This window comes from Anser anser (assembly GCF_964211835.1).
Source record: "Anser anser genome assembly, chromosome: 2".
In the NCBI taxonomy this organism is placed as follows: domain Eukaryota; kingdom Metazoa; phylum Chordata; class Aves; order Anseriformes; family Anatidae; genus Anser; species Anser anser.
Window position 1 is genome coordinate 52,704,159 of NC_139721.1, and position 21,519 is coordinate 52,725,677.

Consider the following 21,519-nt stretch of genomic DNA (forward strand, 5'->3'; position numbering starts at 1 on the left):
TGTGTTATAATTTATTTTTATTTATTACAAATATGCAAAGTCCTAATATACTAGAGAGAGAGTTTGCAACAAGGATTAACGTACAAGATTTGATAGTTCCTGAAAATTAATCTACACTATTCCTTTGAAACACAATTAGAAAAAGCAACATCTGGTAGTAACAGCAAGTTGTGCAAAGCCATTATTTACTGCCCCAGCTTTTTTGCCTGCTCAAAGGTCAGTCTACTCATGTAAGAATCATTGCCCAAACACCTAATAGTCTGCCTCATCATATAGGTTGCTCAGGGGCACATATTTAATATTAGTAAGTTATTAATAAACAGAATGCTAGAAAAGCCTCAAATCAAATCACTTTAGTTTTCTCCCCTTACAATACATTAAAGAACTCACTCTCTCTGTAAAGCCTTATCACACACATCTTCTTAGCTTGACTTCATTTCTAAATGCCACCAAGAGTCCCTTTCCAGTAAATTTCAAGCACATACAGAACAAAGGAAAAAAAAAAAAAGGCATGGTGAAAGAGAAGTTCTTATACAAGTAGGTCACAACCAGCCGTAGGCATTTATTCATTAACACTTGCCTGAGAGTATCCCAGAGCCTCAGGTGTTCTGAGTAAGAAAACAGGCTGAAGCAGTCAATCTTTTGAGGAAATATTTGGTGATTCACCTGTATCAGTGTTTGTCCTGCTGCCTTACCAGTTTATCAGATAAGCTTTAACTTGCAGTAGCTCAACCTCATTTTTTTTTCTCCTGAATGACCACTTTATTCAGATAGTTCACATTCATGTGAAAGGCTCAGTCATGTGAATTGGCCTTCATATAAAAATCCAAGTCAGGAAGTTAATTCTCTGTATAGGTAGCTTAAGTTTTATTAAAAGATTTGAAAAAAGGGTACCTTGTAGGTGTTGCAAGTGAAGATGTTTCCTCTATCTTAGAGGATTCACATGTAAGTGTCTAGTAACAAGCAGATAAATAAGTAGTTGGTTAATTTTTACTTCATAACTTGGCTAAATACTTTTTTAAAGATCTGCAGCTGATTATGCAAACCCGCTTCACCCAGAGAAATGGCAAGCTTCTTTCTAATTTATTTGAGAAATGGTTAAGGGCAATAGGACATTGCGGATTATGAAAGAGGAGAATGAAAATGGTGTGGTCTGAACTAATATGATATTATTGAGAGTAAAATGAATCAATTATTGACAGAAACCTTAATTGCTCAGTGTATTTGCATTGTGGCTTTTTATTATTGTTCTTTGTTATGCCTTATGATAATGTTCCCCTTTTAAGGGGAATTGACCTGAAGGATGCGTTCCTTGAGGTATAAAATGTATTGTAGTACTGTCATACCTAGCAGGAGCTGCAGTCTGCTATGACTCTAGATTATGAATTGTTTATAACTTTCCTGTTTTAAGTCCTGTTCTCAATATTTTGACTGTCTCCTTCTAAAGCTAAAGTGATTGGAGAACTTAAGAGGGGCAGAACCTGTGTATTTGAGTTGAATATAGATATGTTTTCCCAGTGGGGAGGGGGAGATGATCATAGAAAATATTTTTCTTCTCTTTTGCTAATGTCTGTTCTTGTAGTAAATTGGCTTTAAACACAAAGTTAATGAATGTTTCTAGAAACTTGACTGTTCAAGATAGTGCTATTTAATATGCTGGGTTATCTTGACGTTGTCTTTAACAGGCCTTCAAAGACTGGAAGCTTGAATTATAACGTAAATCTAACGTTGTCACCAACTGGCTATAGAACTAACATATAACCTTCACTGGGAATAGTTAATGGCAAAAGCCTCTTTGTTTGTAACTTGTGTGTGTTATTTTTGTTTATGCTTTAGCATTTGCTCTCATGATACTTTCCATAGGAGGGGGGGAAAAAAGAAAAAGCTTTTCTCAGCTTTAAGGTTGTTCTTCAGGGTTAACATCTGATCTTGATAACAACTTCAAGTTGAACTTGGTATTTATTGGAGAAATGCCAGATCAGTAGCTTTGAAGTGTAAATCTCCTGTCTTGTTTGCCCAAGAAGTGTAATGAGTACTGGTAATGCAGGTCTACCTTGCCCCCAGAGTACTTTATAGCATGTCTCAGGGGAAGGTAGCCTGTAGCTGTGAGAGCATTTCATCACCTCCAGAGTGAAGTCTTGTGGATTAACAGTATTGCTGCTGGATGGAGGAGTGCTGTTTGGGTAAGATATAATGAGATCTCTTTGCCTTTGTCCCTCACTGATCTCTAGCTGTTTGTTCTGCCTTGCTGCCCCCAAGAGCCCGTCTGGATATGTCTCCTTAGGTAACTCCTACCTATAACTGGATAATGTCTCCATAGGTAACTATGGAATAAGTCTTTCATCCAATCTGCCTCTTTCTCACTTGACTGTGCAGTAAGTCTGCTGTGACTTTCCTTAGGTTTAATGACTGTTTAAGTAAGAGCATGGTCCTGGGAGATGCCTTAATCTGGAAAGCCGAAAAGGGGATGTGAAGAGTGGTGAAATGGTCTGAAGTTGCTTGTTCTGATCTGGTCCTGCAGAGTGGAGTGGTGGGACCTCTGCAGCCTGCTAACAGGAATAAGTCTTTGCTGGTCTCTGCAAGGGTGTCTTTAATTTCTTTTGCGATCTTTTTATTTCTGAAAGAAACATGAATATGGGATGTAAAGGACCTCCGCAGTATAAATGAACCAGTTTATACTGTAGATACATATCAACAGCCTGTATGAGTAAAATTAATGTTTAGGTTATATAAATGTATGTGTATACATATGCATCCAAACAGTGTGTGTGTCTATGCATACAATCTGTAACTTAAAACTCCTGTTGCCATGTTCTCAGTTCTGGAAAAGGACAATCTCCCAACCCATAACATTTTTTAGGGCTCCTTCATAGGAGGAGGGCTCCTTCATCCTAACCTTTTTAGGTTTGTAGTTTCTGTATTTCTCATACTGATGTTGCACATAATGGTGTCAGACTGTTGAGATGTTGAACAGACTCTAAAAAGATAAGTTTTCTGTAAGACTTAATTCAAACAGATTTATATTCCTGCAGCTCTCTTCCGTTTTTCTAAATATGTTCTCATGAATTTAAATAGAGCAAGTACAGTTGATGTCTTGATCTATTTGAATTGCTTCTGAAGCTACTGATCATATGCTTTTGTCTCCTCTATTCTGGTGATGCAGTTCCTTGTTCATTCAGAGCTTGACTTCTGAGGTTTTGGGATTATTCCATGCTTCTAAGGCAGCTCTATAACTGTAGTTCTTAGAAGTAATCAATGTTAGTTCTTTCTTAGTAAAGACTTAATCCACTCCAGGATGGTTCCAGGATGGAAAGGTTCAATTACCCTTTCTCTTAAACTTGATTGTCAGAAACAAAAGGAATAAAGAAGATGGGACGGTTTCCATAACTTCTAATGACATTATACCTCACTCTGCAATTAATAGTATTTATAGCTTTATGTGGTCTCTCTCTACTTCTTCATATAGAAAGGTGAATTACTGCTTCTTAAAAATCCATAGTAAAGACAAACTAACTTTTGTAACATTTTTATGGTTCTTTTGAGCAGTTAATTAAGAATATAGTGTCATTTCTCTTTTCAGTGACTGAGCAAAACTCAAAGCACTCTGTAGAGAAAGTATGAATGTATACATATGCTGAACGTATATTCTACAAATATGTAGTAATTGCTCGTGTTGTAGCATTAAGTAATATTTTCTTTTCATGTGAATGTTTCTGAGTAATATCCTTGTTAGAATTTCTACAGAAACATGCTTGCCACTTCAAAAGTACTTATTTTTTGTTCCATAGAGTATATTATCTAGTTTGTAAATTTCCTTTTCTTCAACACTTCCACTATCCTCTTGTGCATTGAACTTCATATATGTAGCATCATATATTGAGGTAGAGGTGGCTGACCTATGAAAAAAGCCTCCACTCATCTGACCTGCCATTTGAGTGCACCTGAGAACTTCAGTCAAAGAAAACAAGTGTTTCCAAGGTGTTTGTGCCATGGCTGTGTTTTTTTAGGGCAGTAAGTATCCACAATACTTTTGTCATGCTGCATGAGCCACAGCATGTATGATTTTTTTCTTGCATGATATGTAATAAGCTGTTAATCCTCCCCAGGAGGACTCTATCAAAGCAAGATTTCCTTCATGGATAAGATGTATTGTCTTTCAGAATTGTCTTTGAAGACTAACTACACTGATATATTTTGATCCTTGTTCAATCTGTCCCTGTTTTACTCAAGTATTGGCAGTAATATGCTTTAATATCTTCCTGATGAGTAGTTTAGTTATGCTTATGTCTAGAACTGTAGCAAACAGACAGCTCTCAAAACATTATAGTTGATAATTAGACACCAGCTTAGGTAAGAGAATCACAGAATGGTTTGGGTTTGAAGGAACCTTACAGCTCACCTAGTTCCTGCCCCCCCCTGCCATGGGCAGGGACACCTCCCACCAGACCAGGTTGCCCAAAGCCCCATCTAGCCTGGCCTTGAGCACTTCCAGGGATGGGACATCCACAGCTTCTCTGGGCCAGTGCCTCATCACCCTCAGAGCAGAGAACTTCCTCCAAATACCTAATCTAAATATCCCCTCTTTTAGTTTGAAGCTGTTACCCTTTGTCCTACCACTACACTTCTTTACAAAGATATCCTCCCCAGCTTTCCTGTAGGCCCCCTTTAGGTACTGGAAGGCTGCTATCAGGTCTTCCCAGAGCCTTCTCTCCTCCATGCTGAACAACCTGAGCTCTCTCAGCCTGCCTTAGTAAGAGGGGTGTTCCATCACTTTGATCATCCTTGTGGCGCTCCTCTGGACTCGTTCTAATACGTCCATGTCCTTCTTATGTTGAGGGTCCCAGAGGTGAATGCAGTGCTCCAGTTGGGGCCTCACAAGAGCAAAGCAGAGGTGGAGAATCATATCCCTCGACCTGCTGGCCACACATCTTTTGATGTAGCCCAGAATACAGGCTGGCATTCTGGGCTGCAAGCGCACACTGCCAGCTCAGGTTGAGCTTGTCATCACCCGCAGATCCTTCTCCTCGGGGCTGCTCTCAATCCACTCTCCACCCAGCATGTATTTGTGCTTGGGATTGCCCCAGCCCATGTTCAGGACCTTGTCCTTAATAAGTTGCAATGAGGGGACACTTGTTAGATGTCTCATTTGGGAATTCATCATCACTGATATCCACAATGTGAGATGTTCCAGTGTGATGTTTTTATAAACATTGAGGAGCAAGGAGGAGAAAAGCCTTATATTCAATGTCATCTGCTGCTTCTGAATATTGGTAAAATGGGTATCTAAATACAGAAATGAGATGTCCAAAATTACAGTTGATTTAGGTGTGTTCTATAATCTATAACTCTGTATTAAGTCCTTTAATAAAAAGTTCTGTAGTACCACACTGGATTTATGTAATAAACCTTAATTTCCTTTGTGACAACTTGCCAGGAGGTGATTGGAGGTAACCTTCCCCCCCAACCTGTCACAAGATCCCGTACTAACCCATGTCAAGAAAGTTGTTGCAGATGCTTTGGTTGCTTCTTCCCTGTGTACACTGAGGGACCATTCCCCACCCCACCCCAATGCATCCTGCTAACAGTGGAAAACAAAGAAGGTAATATAGATGTTTTATTTTTATTAAACTTGCAGTCTAAGCAACAGCTTTAGTCATGATAACTGGGAGTAGGTTGTTCTTAACACTTTTGTTGTTAGTGAAGGGAATAGCTTTTTTTTTTTTTGCCCTCAGACAAAAGGATACAAACATCATAATAAGGAGAGTATGACACAAACATGTTACAACGTGCACTCAGTGGGATAAGAGCAGTAGTTCTTGACTCTCTCTGTTGGACATACTGCAGTAATGCAGGTAGAAATGTGTCCTAAAGAAAAATGAAACAGGGGAAAAAAAAAGCATAAGGGAAAATTAATGGGCTTCATCTGCAGTGAATAGAGAAAAGAGCTTCAGGGATAACTTAATTTTATTTATAACCAATAACAATTCTTCAATTTGAGAAGCAAATTACTTTCAAGTCAAGAATCACAAACACTTTTTACTCTGTTTATTTTCCCCTACTATATGTTCACAGGACAGAAAAGTAATGTATAAATTGAACAGCAGTTGCCAGTTCATACTTGCAAAGTTGTATAATAGTAAAGTGCTAAAATTTCACAGTAGTCCAGTGTATTGTCACTATTCCTGGCTTTAATCCAAAATGCAGATTACCGATGCAGCATTATTAATTTACATAGGAAGATTTCTTGTTCTGTACTGGGCTGGTCTGCAATAGCATGTCTCTCTTTGGAGAGTTGGGGGGTGCACAGGAAACCCACCCTATTCTGGTGTTCGAGTGTTAGATACAGTCCTTGTGTCTAAATGTGGCGAGCATATGAATGTGAAATGCAAGAGGAGACTTGCCAAGCGCTGATATCTTTCTTATTTCTCTACCTCCATATGTCTTTCCACTAGCTGCCTCTTACATCATAGTTTCCATCCCCCTGCTCAGATGCTTTTATATCATCTCTGGAAGGAGGACTGGTGTTGCTCTAACAGAAGGCATGCATAATGTGAGCTGCTTATTGAACCAGCATTTTCTTGCACCATACATATGCATTCATTTTATTGGCCTCTCCTTTGAGTCATACAGGTAGGGAGGCTGGGAAGAAAAGCATTAGCTTTCCTATCTGAACAGGGCTGCAGTTCCTCGGTGCAGGATGAGCTGCAACAAGAGTGTGACTCTGCAGAAGCTTTTGTTTACATGGCGAAAGAACCATCCAAGTTGCAACTCAATGGTTCATTTTGTTTACATACACCAATACTCAAGATTGTTTTTATTATTGATGGCTAACATATTCCCAAGGAGGTATGTAAATTACAGATTATTAAACATTATTGAAAAATATTCAGGCTCACTCTGTTAGGTACAGACTGTTATATTGCTTCAACTGAAGGATAGAAAATACTGTTTCTAATGCCCTGATACAGAACAAAAGCATGTTTAATAGGGTTCTCTTTGCAAAGAAATAATTAACCTACTGTCTTAAAATTATTGTGTAAATACAAAAAGTATAGTTTCCTCACAACCACTTGAATTTTGCATAATTAATTTTCCAGTTACTTTCCTCATGGTGGTACAGTATGTGCAAAACAGACACTATGTATAAAGTATGATGTCAAAAATAGTGACCATTACTGTGTCTTTCAGGCAATTAGTATAGCAACTGATTTTTTTTTAAAAAAAAAAAGAGTAAAAAGTCTTTTTAAAGTGTACCTTGCAAAGTAGGTGCAGTTTGATTAGTTTCCAGGTAAGTGAAAGCAAATAAGATGATTGTTCAGTGGACTTGAGAAATTGCCTTCTTTTGTCTGTGTTCTGCCATGTGCACTTCTAGCTTAAAAAACATGGTAGCCTGAGTACTTTCACTCTTATTACTCAAACTGTGTTTGTCTAATTAGCTGATTAGTAAGGCTACAGGCATAAGCTCAGGACACGACAGCAAGAGGCCTGGATGTTTATGCTGAGTTTGGAAGTATGCATGTTAAAACTTGTAGTGAAAGCTTAGTTGTTCAGATATTGTATTTTCTCTCTCTCCAGGGTTTGGGTACTAAATCGCTTATGATGAAAGCTTCCAAATATTGCTGTGTTCTTGGAAAATATTTTTTTTTAAGGAGCAAATAATTTATACTTCGTTTTCTATGTGGATGAGGTACTTAAAAGACGTTAGTTTACTGAATAAATTTTTTAGATTGCAGATGATCGTTATGGTTGGTTACTGCTAGAGACCATCATAAGTAAAGATGCTGTGATGAACTATATTTCTGATTAGAGATTACCTCCTTCATTGACAGCTGGAAAGAAAACTCCTGGGGTAGTATCCTGGCTTGTGAAATACTGCTGAGATGACTGAATTTGAAGTGCAAAGAGACTTTGTCTGTAATAAAGTAACAGGGCAGTGTCTGGACTGCTGTCTCAAATCCACAAGTATAGGCTGTGGTGTAAAGCTGGCAGCGTTACTCCTGAACTTTGCATGGCTTTTGTAATGAAGACAGAAGCTCCTTAGGAGGAAGGAGGAGGTATCCATCCCATCTGGAGCTGGCTTGGTGGTGGGAAAGTTGTTTCATGGATGCTGAAATTCTGGTGCCAATTGGAGATGGACACAGCAGCACTGGGTCTTTCTGAGCTGGTGGCAGGTGGTGTCCAGGCATAAAATAAATCTTGCTTATCATCTTGGGGGTGGAGGGGGTTCCCAAAGTAGCTGTGTGCTTAGAGGTCCTAGCTGACTGTTTAGTGAGCGCTTAGGGGCACCCCTTGTGAAGGGGTAAAGAAATCGGGACATCCCTGCAAGGCTTGCTGTTGAGTAACTGATTTCGTGTAACTGCATCCTTTTTTAATTATTACTTTGATCCTGATATTTTAGTTTTTCATGTAGCAGAATTGATTGAATCTTACCTTTCTAAAGAATGAGTTTTGTTTGCATAAATGATATGCCTACTAAAATCAAAGTAATCTCAAGCGTGTGCTAACTGATTATTTTATGCAAATAACATTAAATTAATCTTGGGTAAGACCCTTGTTTCATTCTAGGGAGTACAGAGATGCAGTCAGAAATGCAGAATAACATGGCAAAAAGAATTACACCTTAACCAAACTTTACTTCACTTGGGGCATGGGGAATTACAATTTAAACCAGATGAGAAGGTGTAGAATTTCTGTTTCTGTTATACATTAAAGATCAGTACAGCATCAAAGATGATCACTGTTTAATGGCTGCTCAGAGATCTTGATAGAGAAAAGCAATGACTGGGACACTGTTTTTATGAGTGTGTCAGTTTTGCTGAAATGGGAATGTGGCACAATCGTTATATGGTTTCATTCAGTGTAAAGAAACTTCTACAAAAACCTTTTTAATACAGTGTGTAATCATTACAATTCACACGGGAGTGTGTATTATACAAGGGAAAATGGTTTATCTTGCATATCTAACTTTTTTCTAATTAAAGTGGCTAAGCAATGGATAATAAAGCAATCTACACACCATTGTTTAAAAGCTAGCAAATACCATTTCTCTGAGGTGGAGTGGTTATTTTCCTTCTCAGCTACATAGTGGTGGTCATTGAGGCACTGGTCACTGGTATACACATACTGCATGCTTAAGGCTGAAACTTTACCCACATACACGTATGTTAATGATGATTCACTAAATACAAGTCAAGCCTTTCTTATCCTTCATCTGTACTCTGGGAACAATCCATTCAGTGTGGTCTGATAATGTGTTGAATTGTAATAAGCCACTAAGGAAAAAGTGTCTTTGTAAGGTGCATATTGCCTCTATGAATGGTGGGTGTATCACTCAAATGTTTTTCCAGCAAGTATAAATATTGTTCAGTTCATAGTTGCTGCTTTTCTTATTTTCACCTCTACTATTTTCCTTGTCTATGCATTTTCCTTGTTTTTACCTTTGTAGGTGAACAAACCCTGTAATTTCTTTTCTTGGTAAGAAATCAGGGGCCTTCTGTTAAATAAACTTAGAATGTCCTACTACTCTTGTGTGACTAGTAGTCCAAGTAACAACTGAGATGTCCCCAAATACAGTATCAGTTTTGAGAGACATGTAAGTTGACTGACTTTACCACTTTTATATGGGGGAAATGAAGCTAATAACTTAAAATATCAAGAATATCAATCCCTCTTGATTAACAGATTAATGCTACGCACAAAGTAGGCAACAGATGAAAACATTCCATGCTCTGAGTTGGGTTTAGAACATGAAGAAACCCTACATGCAGACCTGGGATCATGGAGATTTTTGCTCACACTCTCTACTCTGTGTGGTGTTATTTAACTGGGGCCCTCTATTCCCTGTGGCCATTTCACCTTTCCTTCTCCCTTTGTATGACATCTACCAAAAGGTGAGATGAGATGGGATAAAATATACTTCAGTGGAAACAAGCTCTATAGATAGTCATATTGTACGGACTACTTTTTTATTGTATTTGAACTTGGTTTCTTAGTTCCTTTTGCTAGTATTTTGTCAACTGTGGCAAAGTTTCATACTTAAAGTGCAATAACTGGTAAGGATAATAAACTCAATCCCAATGAACTCGGCTTCTTCTCTTTCACTTAATTTAGATTTAATTGATATGGAATAAAATGAACAGACTCTGTGGCATAGTGTGATGACAGGTGATACAATTTCATAAAAAACACTCTTTCTAGGAGATTTTATGGCAAGTTCCTTGACCAGCTGCTTTCTCTTCTACTTAATAATGGGAGAGATGAATACTGAAATGGCATCTAAATTTTACAGGCGTATATCTGAGGCTTCCACTTAGCAAAGCATGCAGTTACTTGGGGAGGGCGGGGGGAAACAGGGCCCCATGACCACACATATGTTGTGCGTTGGGGAAAGTGACTTTTATAACTACTGTCTTCTGTCAAGGCTGGGTGAGTTAGATGTTCTAGGTGCATGTAGCTAGCAAAAAATTTAGACACTCGCTTTCATGCTGTACCTGGGTCTGGTTGTTCCAGATGCCTTCTGCCTTATGGATATCAGATTTTTTCAGTAAACAGACAGATTTGTAGGGAAGAACAATGTGGGGAGTGCTCTGAGGCCTCAGACAGTCATTTGGATTATGGGTAGGACATGAGAGGTTGGCAAATCTGCCTAAGCAGCCTCTTATGACATGGGTTACAATCTTTGCCCCTCACTGTTGTGCTGTATCTTCATCTTGCTCTGCTGTGGTTGAGTAGCAAGGGGAAGGACTTGGGGCCAAAAGTAAGGCCTCAAGAAACATTTTTTTTGTGGGGGTGGGAGAAGGGAAGGTACACACTCAGCAGTTTCCAGTGACATCTCCCTGGAGTGTAGGAACTTTGTTTCTGAGTAGAAGAAAACATTTTGTGGCTTCTAGGATTTCTGTATTGTATGGTATTTTAACACTGGCAATACAATCTGCTGTGCCAAGGGGAATTGTTTCATACTGGATGAATTAAAGCTTAGAGCAGTGGAGTTTAATTATGTATTGTCACTACATTGAACATCTGATTCCTCTAAACTTGAAGAGGCAAGAAGCAACAGAGGATAGGCTGAGGTGTTTGAGATATTGTCTACAGCTGTGTGGGACAGGTCAGTTTTTCTTCTGGATGTTTCTGGATCCCTGTGATCAAGGGTGGCACCAGTTAGGAACACAATAATTGTTTCCAGACTTTGGGCATGGGACTTGGGGTGGAGGGAGCTTCTTTTGGGGCTTGCACATTTGCTGTTTCAGTGGTGCTTGTTGGGATGCAGGTGTATGTCTGTTAAAGGCTGATGGTGGTGTGTGGGGGGAGTATTTAAAATAGTTGTCCGCAGTTGAAATATTTTGATGTGGTTGGGTGGTCTTCCAGCTTTATTTAGGTGTTCCTATGAGCATATTTCAGAGCTTTTGAGTACTACAGGGGTAGGATCTTTATTTTTTGTATAGACTTCAGAGTTTTCGGCACTTGGCTCACAACCACCTATCTCACTGGAGCCTGTCACAGGGGAGGGCAACTGTTTGGTGTTGCCACTTGCAGGGTCTGCAGGGGAGTTAGGGGAAGCTCAGAGACCTTGGGGATGTTGCTAGCACTCAAGATCTACAGCAATATTGTTTTTTGTTCGTTTTAAACATACGTGCTGAAGTGCTTGAAGGACCAAGATGTCCTTGAATGTCCTCCTTCATCAGACTCTGAGGAGTTCAGGCTCTACTTAGAGGAAGAAAAATCATCTTGAAAGATGTTTGGAGATGTTAGGGGATGTGTGTGATACACATTTGCCATGATATTTTCCACATCTTCCCCTATACTTCTTGCATACTGTGGGATGGCATGGCATGCTGGCTGATGCTAATATAAGGCCTTAACTTCCCTGACACCCTCCTGCTTCATGAATCCTTAATTCTAGGCTTGGTGACAACCACACAATGTCTGTAAGGACTCTGTGATCATGTAAATAATGTAGGGATGGCTGGGTAGCTGTTGCTGCTCAAATTCTTCTTAGATGGTGAGGATGTCTACAGAAAATTCTGCAGATGTGTGCATATGAAACATAAAGGCTTAAGAGCAAAATAGTATAGAACAAAACCGTAGCGTTGACAAGACTATTCTGATATTATGTAATGACGAACATAAAAACTGTCCATTACACTGTAAAGGAAGCTGAAGCTTCTGCCTACTCACTCCTTTTATATTTGTCCTGGGTGTTTTCGTTCCATTTGTGGCAATCTGCAGAGCTAATATGCTTGTTCAGTGTTGGCATGGCGGAAGGGAGGGAAATCAGGAGGAGAAAGAGTAACACATTAAAAATCCACCACTATAGTAGCTTGTAACCTGTTTTAACAGGCTGGTAAGTTTTAATAAATTTCCACATACAAACTTATGCTGATTACAAATAAGGGCTCATCTAAACCTGTTATATTATGCCTCAGCTGCATTTATCGAATAAGAGAGACTTCCACAGTACTTATGAAGTTCTAGGGGCATGAATTCTGTTGTTAATATATATTAAACACTATTTGATTGTTCTGAGTGCATCTAAATGCTTGTTTGGGAAGAAATTAGATGGTACGTTCTCTGAATCTGACTGAACTATTGAGATTTTACATAGCTTTGAGACTTAATTTTTGTGGTGACTTCTGAAAGAAAAAAAAGTGGTTTGGCTTCTCAAGAAGCTTGACTGAAGGCAGGGGAGTGTAACAGTGCAGCTCCCCTCAGCATCTGCTATCCCATTGCAAGTACTCTAAATATATACATATGTTCTACAGCAGTGTAGTGGTTGGAAGGGACTGTCTGGAAGACTTCAGTATTATTCTTTTCTTCCAGTTTCTTACTTGGACAGTGAAAACATGACAGCAACGGCAGAGCTTCCCTCTATCAAAGTTGATGTCAGGGAGGTATTTGAAAGTAAATTTAATATTTCATGATGGAGTACTATGGTAGTTTGTCTTTCATTAAGGATCATCTACTAGCTGATCAGGGACTTGACATGTCCTTGATTAAACACTCTTCCAGAAGGACAAAATCTTCTGTTGAAGCACAGACACAAATATCATGGTTAATAGCTGATTTTATAATCATTTTATGACCACAATGTTTCCTCTCCAGAGGTAGGATCCTTCTGTTTCCATAATCATTTTCTCTCTTGCGTAAAAAAAAAAAACATTAGTCTCGTAAGGCGTTGGATTTGACATACAGTCAACAAACTTCTTAAAGCATAATTGAACACAAGAAATGGAGATACTTGATTAGTGAAATTGCACATGACATATATGCAAGCATTCAGATCTCTTTTCTAAAACTAGTCCTTTTTGTAGAACAGCTCCCCCACATCTGGATTCTTGAGAGGAAGTATAATGGTATTCATAAGGATTCAGGGTGAGCTTATTTATCTTCTCACTTCTAGCCCACCACAATGTTTTTTGTTTTTTTCTTCAAATAGGGAGAGTCATAATACCTGTGGCTTGGGTTGCCTAATATTTAAATATTTAGCTAGTGTGTGATGTTTTTCAGGTGTTGCTTATTTAATTTTTAATTTTTCATGGATGTGGGCTTTGTGGGTGTGGGGTTTCTGGTTTTCCTGTAAGCTTTGAACAAACACTTTTGGTCATCTTGGAGAGCAGACTTGTGGAAAAATATCTGCCTACATTTTTGTAGCTTTGGGGAAAACCTCAGTGTTGCTGTGACTTGTACAGTTTTGAAGTTGAGGAAGGTTGTAATTTATTTGCCTAAGGTGGCACTTCTGCTCAGTGCAGCAGCCATCTGAAGACCACCTGCATTGCAGCACTCATTGATGAATAAATGTTCTTGTTTTTTTTGAGCTTCTATGGAGTTGGTCACTGAAACAAGTAGCAGAAAATCTCTTTGGTCTTTGTGTCTTTGCTTGTATCTAAACATTGTGGATGAGAGAAGCTGTGTAACTTCTCTGTAATGGAGAGGGAAATGGTATAAGATGAATGGGAGCTCTTAAGAGAAAAGATATGACAAAGGGTTGGGTACTAACAACGCTAATATGCACTTAGAAGGGGAAGAAAAAGCAGTGTGTACTGGTCTGACTAGATTTGGTAACGTTGCACTTAGAGGAGACCAAAGCTTCATGGGCAAACTTGATTTGGGATACTCAATTTCTGAGGATTTTTTGCAGTTTATTCTCTTAATCCGTGTTTCTGTAGGTAACTTCCTTCAGATAAACTTTTTGCAATCCCTTGACAAGGCTTGTGTTTCTAGACCACTGTGCACTATGAAATAGCATACTCCTACCTTAGTCTGTGAAACCTAAACAGGGCAGAAGTCAAGACAGCAATACAGTAGCTACTCAGAGAACACTGTTTAGAGATAGCAGCTCAATCCAGAAGTGGGCTCTTCAGTTTTTTTTCCTTTTTTTGTGTGTGTGTTGGGGGAGGGGGATGTGAGCTATTTGTCATAGTTGGAGTTTCTTGTAGTGAGTCTCTAACAAACAGGAGGAGCTGGAAGCCATTGTGCAGCAGGCAGGCTACGACTTGGTTGCCATCACGGAGACGTGGTGGGACCGCTCCCACGACTGGAGTGCTGCAATGCCTGGCTATCGGCTCTTCAGGAGGGACAGGCAGCACAGAAGGGGTGGTGGCGTGGCTCTCTACATTAGAGAATCTTTTGATGTTGTGGAATTCCAGGCTGGGAATGATAAGGTTGAATCCCTGTGGGTTAGGATCCGTGGGAAGGCCGGCAAGGCTAGCATCCTGGTGGGGGTCTGCTATAGACCACCGAACCAGGATGAGGAGACGGATGAGGAGTTTTATAGGCAACTGACAGAAGTTGCAAAATCGTCGGCGCTTGTCCTCGTGGGGGACTTCAACTTCCCGGACATATCCTGGAAACACAACACGGCACAGAGAAAGCAGTCTAGGAGGTTTCTGGAGAGCGTGGGAGATAGCTTCCTGACGCAGCTGGTCAGTGAACCTACCAGGGGTGGTGCCCCGCTAGACCTTCTCTTCACAAACAGAGAAGGACTGGTGGGAGATGTGGTGGTCGGAAGCTGTCTGGGGCAGAGTGACCACGAAATGGTAGAGTTCTCTATTCTTGGCGAGGCCAGGAAGGGGACCAGTAAAACTGCTGTCTTGGACTTCTGGAGGGCTGACTTTGAGCTGCTCAGGACGCTGGTTGGCCGAGTCCCTTGGGAGGCGGTTCTGAAGGGCAGAGGAGTCCAGGAAGGCTGGGCGCTCCTCAAGAAGGAAATCGTGATGGCACAGGAGCGGTCCGTCCCCACGTGCCCAAAGATGAGCTGGCGTGGAAGAAGACCGGCCTGGCTCAACAGAGAGTTGCGGCTGGAGCTTAGCAGAAAAAAGAGGGTTTATAATCTTTGGAAAAAAGGGCGGGCCACTGAGGAGGACTACAAGGATGTAGCGAGGCTGTGCAGGGAGAAAATTAGAAAGGCCAAAGCTCATCTGGAGCTCAATCTGGCTACTGCTGTTAAAGACAACAAAAAATCCTTTTACAAATACATCAACGCGAAACGGAGGACTAGGGAGAATCTCCATCCTTTACTGGATGCGAGGGGAAACCTAGTTACTAAGGATGAGGAAAAGGCTGAGGTGCTTAATGCCGCCTTTGCCTCAGTCTTTAGCGGCAATACCGGTTGTTCTCTGGACACCCAGTGCCCTGAGCTGGTGGAAGGGGATGGGGAGCAGGATGTGGCCTTCGCTATCCATGAGGAAATGGTTGGCGACCTGCTACGGAGCTTGGATGTGCGCAAGTCGATGGGGCCGGATGGGATCCAACCGAGGGTACTGAGAGAACTGGCGGAGGAGCTGGCCGAGCCGCTTTCCATCATTTATCGGCAGTCCTGGCTATCGGGGGAGGTCCCGGTTGACTGGCGGCTAGCCAATGTGACGCCCATCTATAAGAAGGGCCGGAGGGCAGACCCGGGGAACTATAGGCCTGTCAGTTTGACCTCAGTGCCGGGGAAGCTCATGGAGCAGATTATCTTGAGGGTCATCACGCGGCACTTGCAGGGCAAGCAGGCGATCAGGCCCAGTCAGCATGGGTTTATGAAAGGCAGGTCCTGCTTGACGAACCTGATCTCCTTCTATGACCAAGTGACGCGCTTGGTGGATGAGGGAAAGGCTGTGGACGTGGTCTACCTTGACCTCAGTAAGGCTTTTGACACCGTTCCCCACAACATTCTCCTCGAGAAACTGGCTGCTCAGGGCTTGGACTGGCGTACGCTTCGCTGGGTTAGAAACTGGCTGGATGGCCGGGCCCAGAGAGTTGTGGTGAATGGAGTCAAATCTGGTTGGAGGCCGGTCACTAGTGGAGTCCCCCAGGGCTCGGTACTGGGGCCGGTCCTCTTTAATATCTTTATCGATGATCTGGATGAGGGCGTCCAGTGCACCCTCAGTAAGTTTGCAGACGACACCAAGCTAAGTGCGTGTGTCGATCTGCTCGAGGGCAGGAAGGCTCTGCAGGAGGATCTGGATAGGCTGGAGCGATGGGCTGAGGTCAACTGCATGAAGTTCAACAAGGCCAAGTGCCGGGTCCTGCACCTGGGCTGCAACAACCCCAAGCAGAGCTACAGGCTGGGAGATGAGTGGCTGGAAAGCTGCCTGGCCGAGAAGGACCTGGGAGTATTGGTGGATAGTCGGCTGAATATGAGCCAGCAGTGTGCTCAGGTGGCCAAGAAGGCCAACGGCATCCTGGCCTGTATAAGAAGCAGTGTGGCCAGCAGGTCGAGGGAAGTGATTGTGCCCCTGTACTCGGCTCTGGTGAGGCCGCACCTCGAGTACTGTGTTCAGTTTTGGGCCCCTCGCTACAGGAAGGACATGGACGTGCTCGAGCGAGTCCAGAGAAGGGCGACCAAGCTGGTGAGGGGTCTGGAGAACAAGTCTTACGAGGAGCGGCTGAGGGAGCTGGGCTTGTTCAGCCTGGAGAAGAGGAGGCTCAGGGGCGACCTCATCGCTCTCTACAGTTACCTGAAAGGAGGCTGTAGAGAGGTGGGGGTTGGTCTATTCTCCCACGTGCCTAGTGACAGGACGAGGGGGAATGGGCTAAAGTTGCGACAGGGGAGTTTTAGGTTGGATGTTAGGAAGTACTTCTTTACCGAAAGGGTTATTAAGCATTGGAACGGGCTGCCCAGGGAGGTGGTGGAGTCACCATCCCTGGAGGTCTTTAAAAGATGTTTAGATGTAGAGCTTAGGGATATGGTTTAGTGGAGTACTTAGTGTTAGGTCGGAGGTTGGACTCGATGATCTTGAGGTCTCTTCCAACCTAGAGAAATCTGTGAATCTGTGAGTCTCACATTCTGCAGACCTGAATCCAGACTGGACAACTCTAAGCCACTTTTTTCTTTTGCTAGCTGCTGGACTGTTTTTGTTTGTTTGTTTTCCAGTTCCTTTAAAAAAACAACTGCAAGCCCCAAAGAAAGAGGAAGATCTTGGTGAAGCCCCAGCTTGGGAGGAGGAAGCTTTGGCATTGTGGGATGAAGGTGGTAAAAAGAGAGTTGTGCAGGCATAGACATCAAGAAATGGTCCAGGACCAGGCTCAGGTGTATGACAGTCCAGACGGATCTCAGCAAGTGTGCTTACCAGTACAGCTGGGCCAAGGAGGAGGCCATCTCCCAGCAGCACATCCACAGAGGTTGGTCCATGGTCAGCAACCCCAGGGCCTGGACCCTGTGCATGTCCAGAGGCAGACAGCCCAAGGAGGTACGGTCCCAAACATGGAACCACAGCAAATGCATGATGGGTGGGAGGCCCCAGAGGTGACAGTGAAGGTGAGGCCTCAGAAGCTGAGCCAGGGGTGGGAGGCCCCAGAGGTGACAGTGCAAGTGCAGCCTCAGAAGCTGAGCCCAAGGTGGGAGATGCCGGAGGTGACCGTGCAAGTGCAGTTACAGCAGAGGGGCCGAGGACCAGCTCTCCCACAAGTCACTGTGCAGGTACAGCCACAGGTCCAGGGACAGCGAATGGCTGGCATCAAGGTCACTGTGCAGATGCACTCGGGTTGTGAACCAGAAGAAGTGACCCGTGTCCAGGACCAAGGTGAGGAAGTATTAGAGAATGGAGAGCAGCTGATACAAAAACAAAACCAGGGAGATTTGATGGCAAGATCTGAAGGTGAGAGAGAACTGGCTGAGATGGAGCTGGTGCCACAGGGGGCTTGGAATCAAAAGCAGGATCAAGAAGGAGAGGTGATAAAACTCCAGCGGGAACAGAGCCAAAACGAGGAAAGAGCAGAAGTGACAGAACTGCAGGAGATGCGGGTTGAAGACCAAGCAGGCCTGGATAGGATGGTGACAGAAGAGAAGCTGCAGGACCAGAGCCAAGAGCAGGAAAAGTTAAAAGCAGACCTGTCACCACAACAGGAAGGTCAAAGAGATACAGAGATGAAACAGGACCAAAGTGATGTCCACATCCAAGAAGGGTTCAAGGGGTTGGTTGAAGAGCAACAGGAAGACCTGGAGCAAGAAGTGCCTAAGAAACGCCCACGAGAAACTCCAAATTACTTTGTCTCTATACCAATCACGGATGATCAGGTATTTTAAAGAACTTCTATCTAAAACAAAGCCTTAAGAAGGGGGGGAAAAAAAGTTGCCTTTGTTTCCAAGCTTGTTAATAAGCTTAGAACGATCAAATTTTGCTCCTCTGCCTGAAGTGGCTAAATATTACTTTGAGGATTGACATTGTTCTTTTCCTAAGTTCTGACTGGATGTGTCTCTGCAATAGTATCTTCTAGTCTATAATAGTTTTCTAAAAGAAAGCAGTGGCTTTCACCACCTTGTGTTGTCCATTCCTGTATGCTTAAATTTATATTTAGTGCAGTAGAAACTGGAACTTATCTCCTTCTCCGCTGAGGTTCACAATGGAGGATGAGAACTTGCTTCTCTCCTACAGAAGAGAAAAAGGGGTGTTGTTCTATTTTCTTCTCTTTTACCCACAAACTTATCCTGACATCTTAGGTAGAAAGTTAATTCCAGGGATCCATGTGTAGAGTCTGCATGCTCATTCTTCACCCAGGTATGCTATATTCTGTGAGTTCCATGAAAAAGCAACAGATTTTCAACTCCACACTGTTAAACAGAAGCAAATGGCAGAAATCCAGATAGAGAAAAATATTTCTAGAGGCTTCGTGAGTGCCCTAAAGCATTCCAATTACCACAGAAGACATTTCTAAAATATGTCAAGCTAGCATTGTAGGACTTGGGTACTTCAGACACTGTTTTATGATTCATGGAAGTAAATTCCAAAGATGATGTGAAAGCTGGAGACAGACTGCACACCTTGCTTTTTAACTGGTTATGTATGACTGGTTTGAAGCCTCTAACTTCTGCATAACTCCATGCATATTTTTTCCCTGTAATGTAAGGGAAAAGACATTGCCTCACCTTGAACTACTTATTCCCACTCAGCTGGTACAAGTCTTGAAGCTCACATAGTCTTCTGAAAGGCAAACAGTGCTACAGTGCTACATTCCTGAAGCAGTAGTGTTGGTACTTTTACTGGGAATTCCTCTGCCATTCAGTCTCCTATAGAGAGCTGTGACTTGTTGATGGTAATGTCACATTATTTGTTTAGTGTACAAAAGCAGACAGCTCTCGTGCTCTGTACCAGCATCCAGTGCACTCTCTGCAGCCCTGCCTGGGCTAAGCCTTCTTGACCCCACACTGTGTGTGCACAGGAAACAAAGAGAAGCTTTGGGATGGAAATACAAGAAAGAGGCTATCCCACCTGGCAGAAGCAGGCAGAGGGAAGTCTCGATTTGAATCATTAACTGTTGCATCCCAGCTAGCATGAGCAGAACTGAGATAATTAGTGTGAGTTATTAATATTTATAACATATATGCACCTTGTTAACTTTTCCTACAAAACATTTTCACCACATCCATATGAGTTAACATTCAGATTTTTTTTACATATATCTCTTGGCTAACAGCTTTTCTTAGTTTATGGTTCTTTTTCCAGTGAACCAAACTGATATTATTTCTTGCAGCGTATAAATTGATTGCTTTTTTCCCTAGCTTAGGCTTCCATGCAGTATTTGGAACAACTGTATTTACAACACTGAAAGGCAATAATTAAGTAGGATGACTGTATCTGTTATACATCTTTTTTTTCCAATGTGGGAAGAAGCTGTAGTACAGTAGCTTGCTTTGGCAGGGTTTTGATTTTTTTTTTTGTTTTTACCTTAAGTAAGATTAGAAACCTTTACGTATGTGTTTGAGGGAGATGTCAAAGGTGCCTTCCTCTTGGTAGGCAATTATTTGCTCTGGCTTTGTCTTGAGTGGAATAATCGCTGAAGGTTATCTGGAGGATGGCCCCATATAACTTTCAGTGATTCCTACATATGACTGGCTTTTGAGAGGTGAACAAAAGTGCAGAGCACATCAGGAAGATAAATGCCAGGAAGGGAAAATAACTGTGTAAGCTGGAAGACAATGCTGGCAGAGGAACAAATGGGTATGTAGTGGGCAAAGAATAAATCTAGGCTGGAAACTAGAAAATTTCCTGCCAACTGAGGAATGAGATCATGGAATAGCTTGAGGGGACACGAGTGCCTAACTTATTCTGCTATTTTAATGAAATTTGAGTGTCCTAATATGTGGCCTGTGACCACATCTTATACAACTCTATGAATATTCTTCCCTTTCTTCTGCTTTTCTTCTCTCTGTTCTGCTCTTCCAGATCTCCCTGGTCTTGCACCAGCTGTGGTAATCTGGCAGCTCTGTCCCTGGCTGGCTGCTCTGCCCAACATATTCCTGTTTCATGCTTCTTTCAAGTACTACTGTTAATGGTAGCAGTGATTGATGGCCTTGGGTAAAGGTCTGTATGAGGGGAAACACTGAAGGGTAAAGACACTGTTCCCTGTACACATGCCTGGTATGTGTGTACGTGGAGGGTGTATAAAATGTATATGTGCAGATGTAATATTTTTCAACAATTTCAGATACTTTCCTCTATAAAGAAGAGGTTTTGACGCTACAAAAGGAAGATATCACATCACATGCTTCACTGGTGTACTGCAGTTCTTGTAGTCCCCCTGTGGAAGGGATTTAAAGATGTTATAAGTCTTCTGGGTAGAAGCAGTTTCCCTTAAATAATTATTTTTAAGAGATCTGGAGGTGATAGGGCCCAGGGCTATCTCCATTTTCCTGCTTTTCAATGAGACAATAGTAAAATCCTGTTCTAGTCCTGGTAGTTGCAGTAGTCCTTTTCCCTTTGTCTTGTAGGGCTTCAGGAGGCAAGATGACAGCTTCAGTAATGGGTTGGGGTGGATCTAGGAGTTCTGTAGCCTCAAATTTTTGATACTCTATTACCGGTATTTCTTTCCTGTCCCCCACTACCAAAAAAAAAAAACTAACACAGCACCCCCATTAAAAGCATAATATTATAGGGAAATGCTACAAACTGATCCACCAAAACACCTCTGAGCTCAGATGTAGGGATAGGTTATACTGGCTCCATAAAAGAGGCAGGAAGCTCTGAAGGCACTTCTATGAAGCTTACTGTCTGACACAGGAAAAAAAAAAAAGGCAAGAAAACACATGAGAACGGTTCTGCA

At 42.0% G+C, this 21,519-nt stretch overlaps 1 protein-coding gene across 2 annotated transcripts in view; it reads left to right on the forward strand.

Annotated features, from left to right (window-relative positions):
- Positions 1–773: 773 nt before the first annotated feature.
- Positions 774–21,519, forward strand: part of LOC310893407 (uncharacterized protein) — a 35,158-nt gene continuing 14,412 nt past the window's right edge. For both annotated transcript variants that reach the window (XM_083822345.1, XM_083822346.1), the window contains exons 1-2: positions 774–945; positions 17,354–18,496. In XM_083822345.1, the coding sequence (XP_083678471.1) occupies positions 17,444–18,496 (1,053 nt within the window). In that variant the 5' untranslated portion in view covers positions 774–945; positions 17,354–17,443. The remainder of the gene's footprint in view (positions 946–17,353; positions 18,497–21,519) is intronic.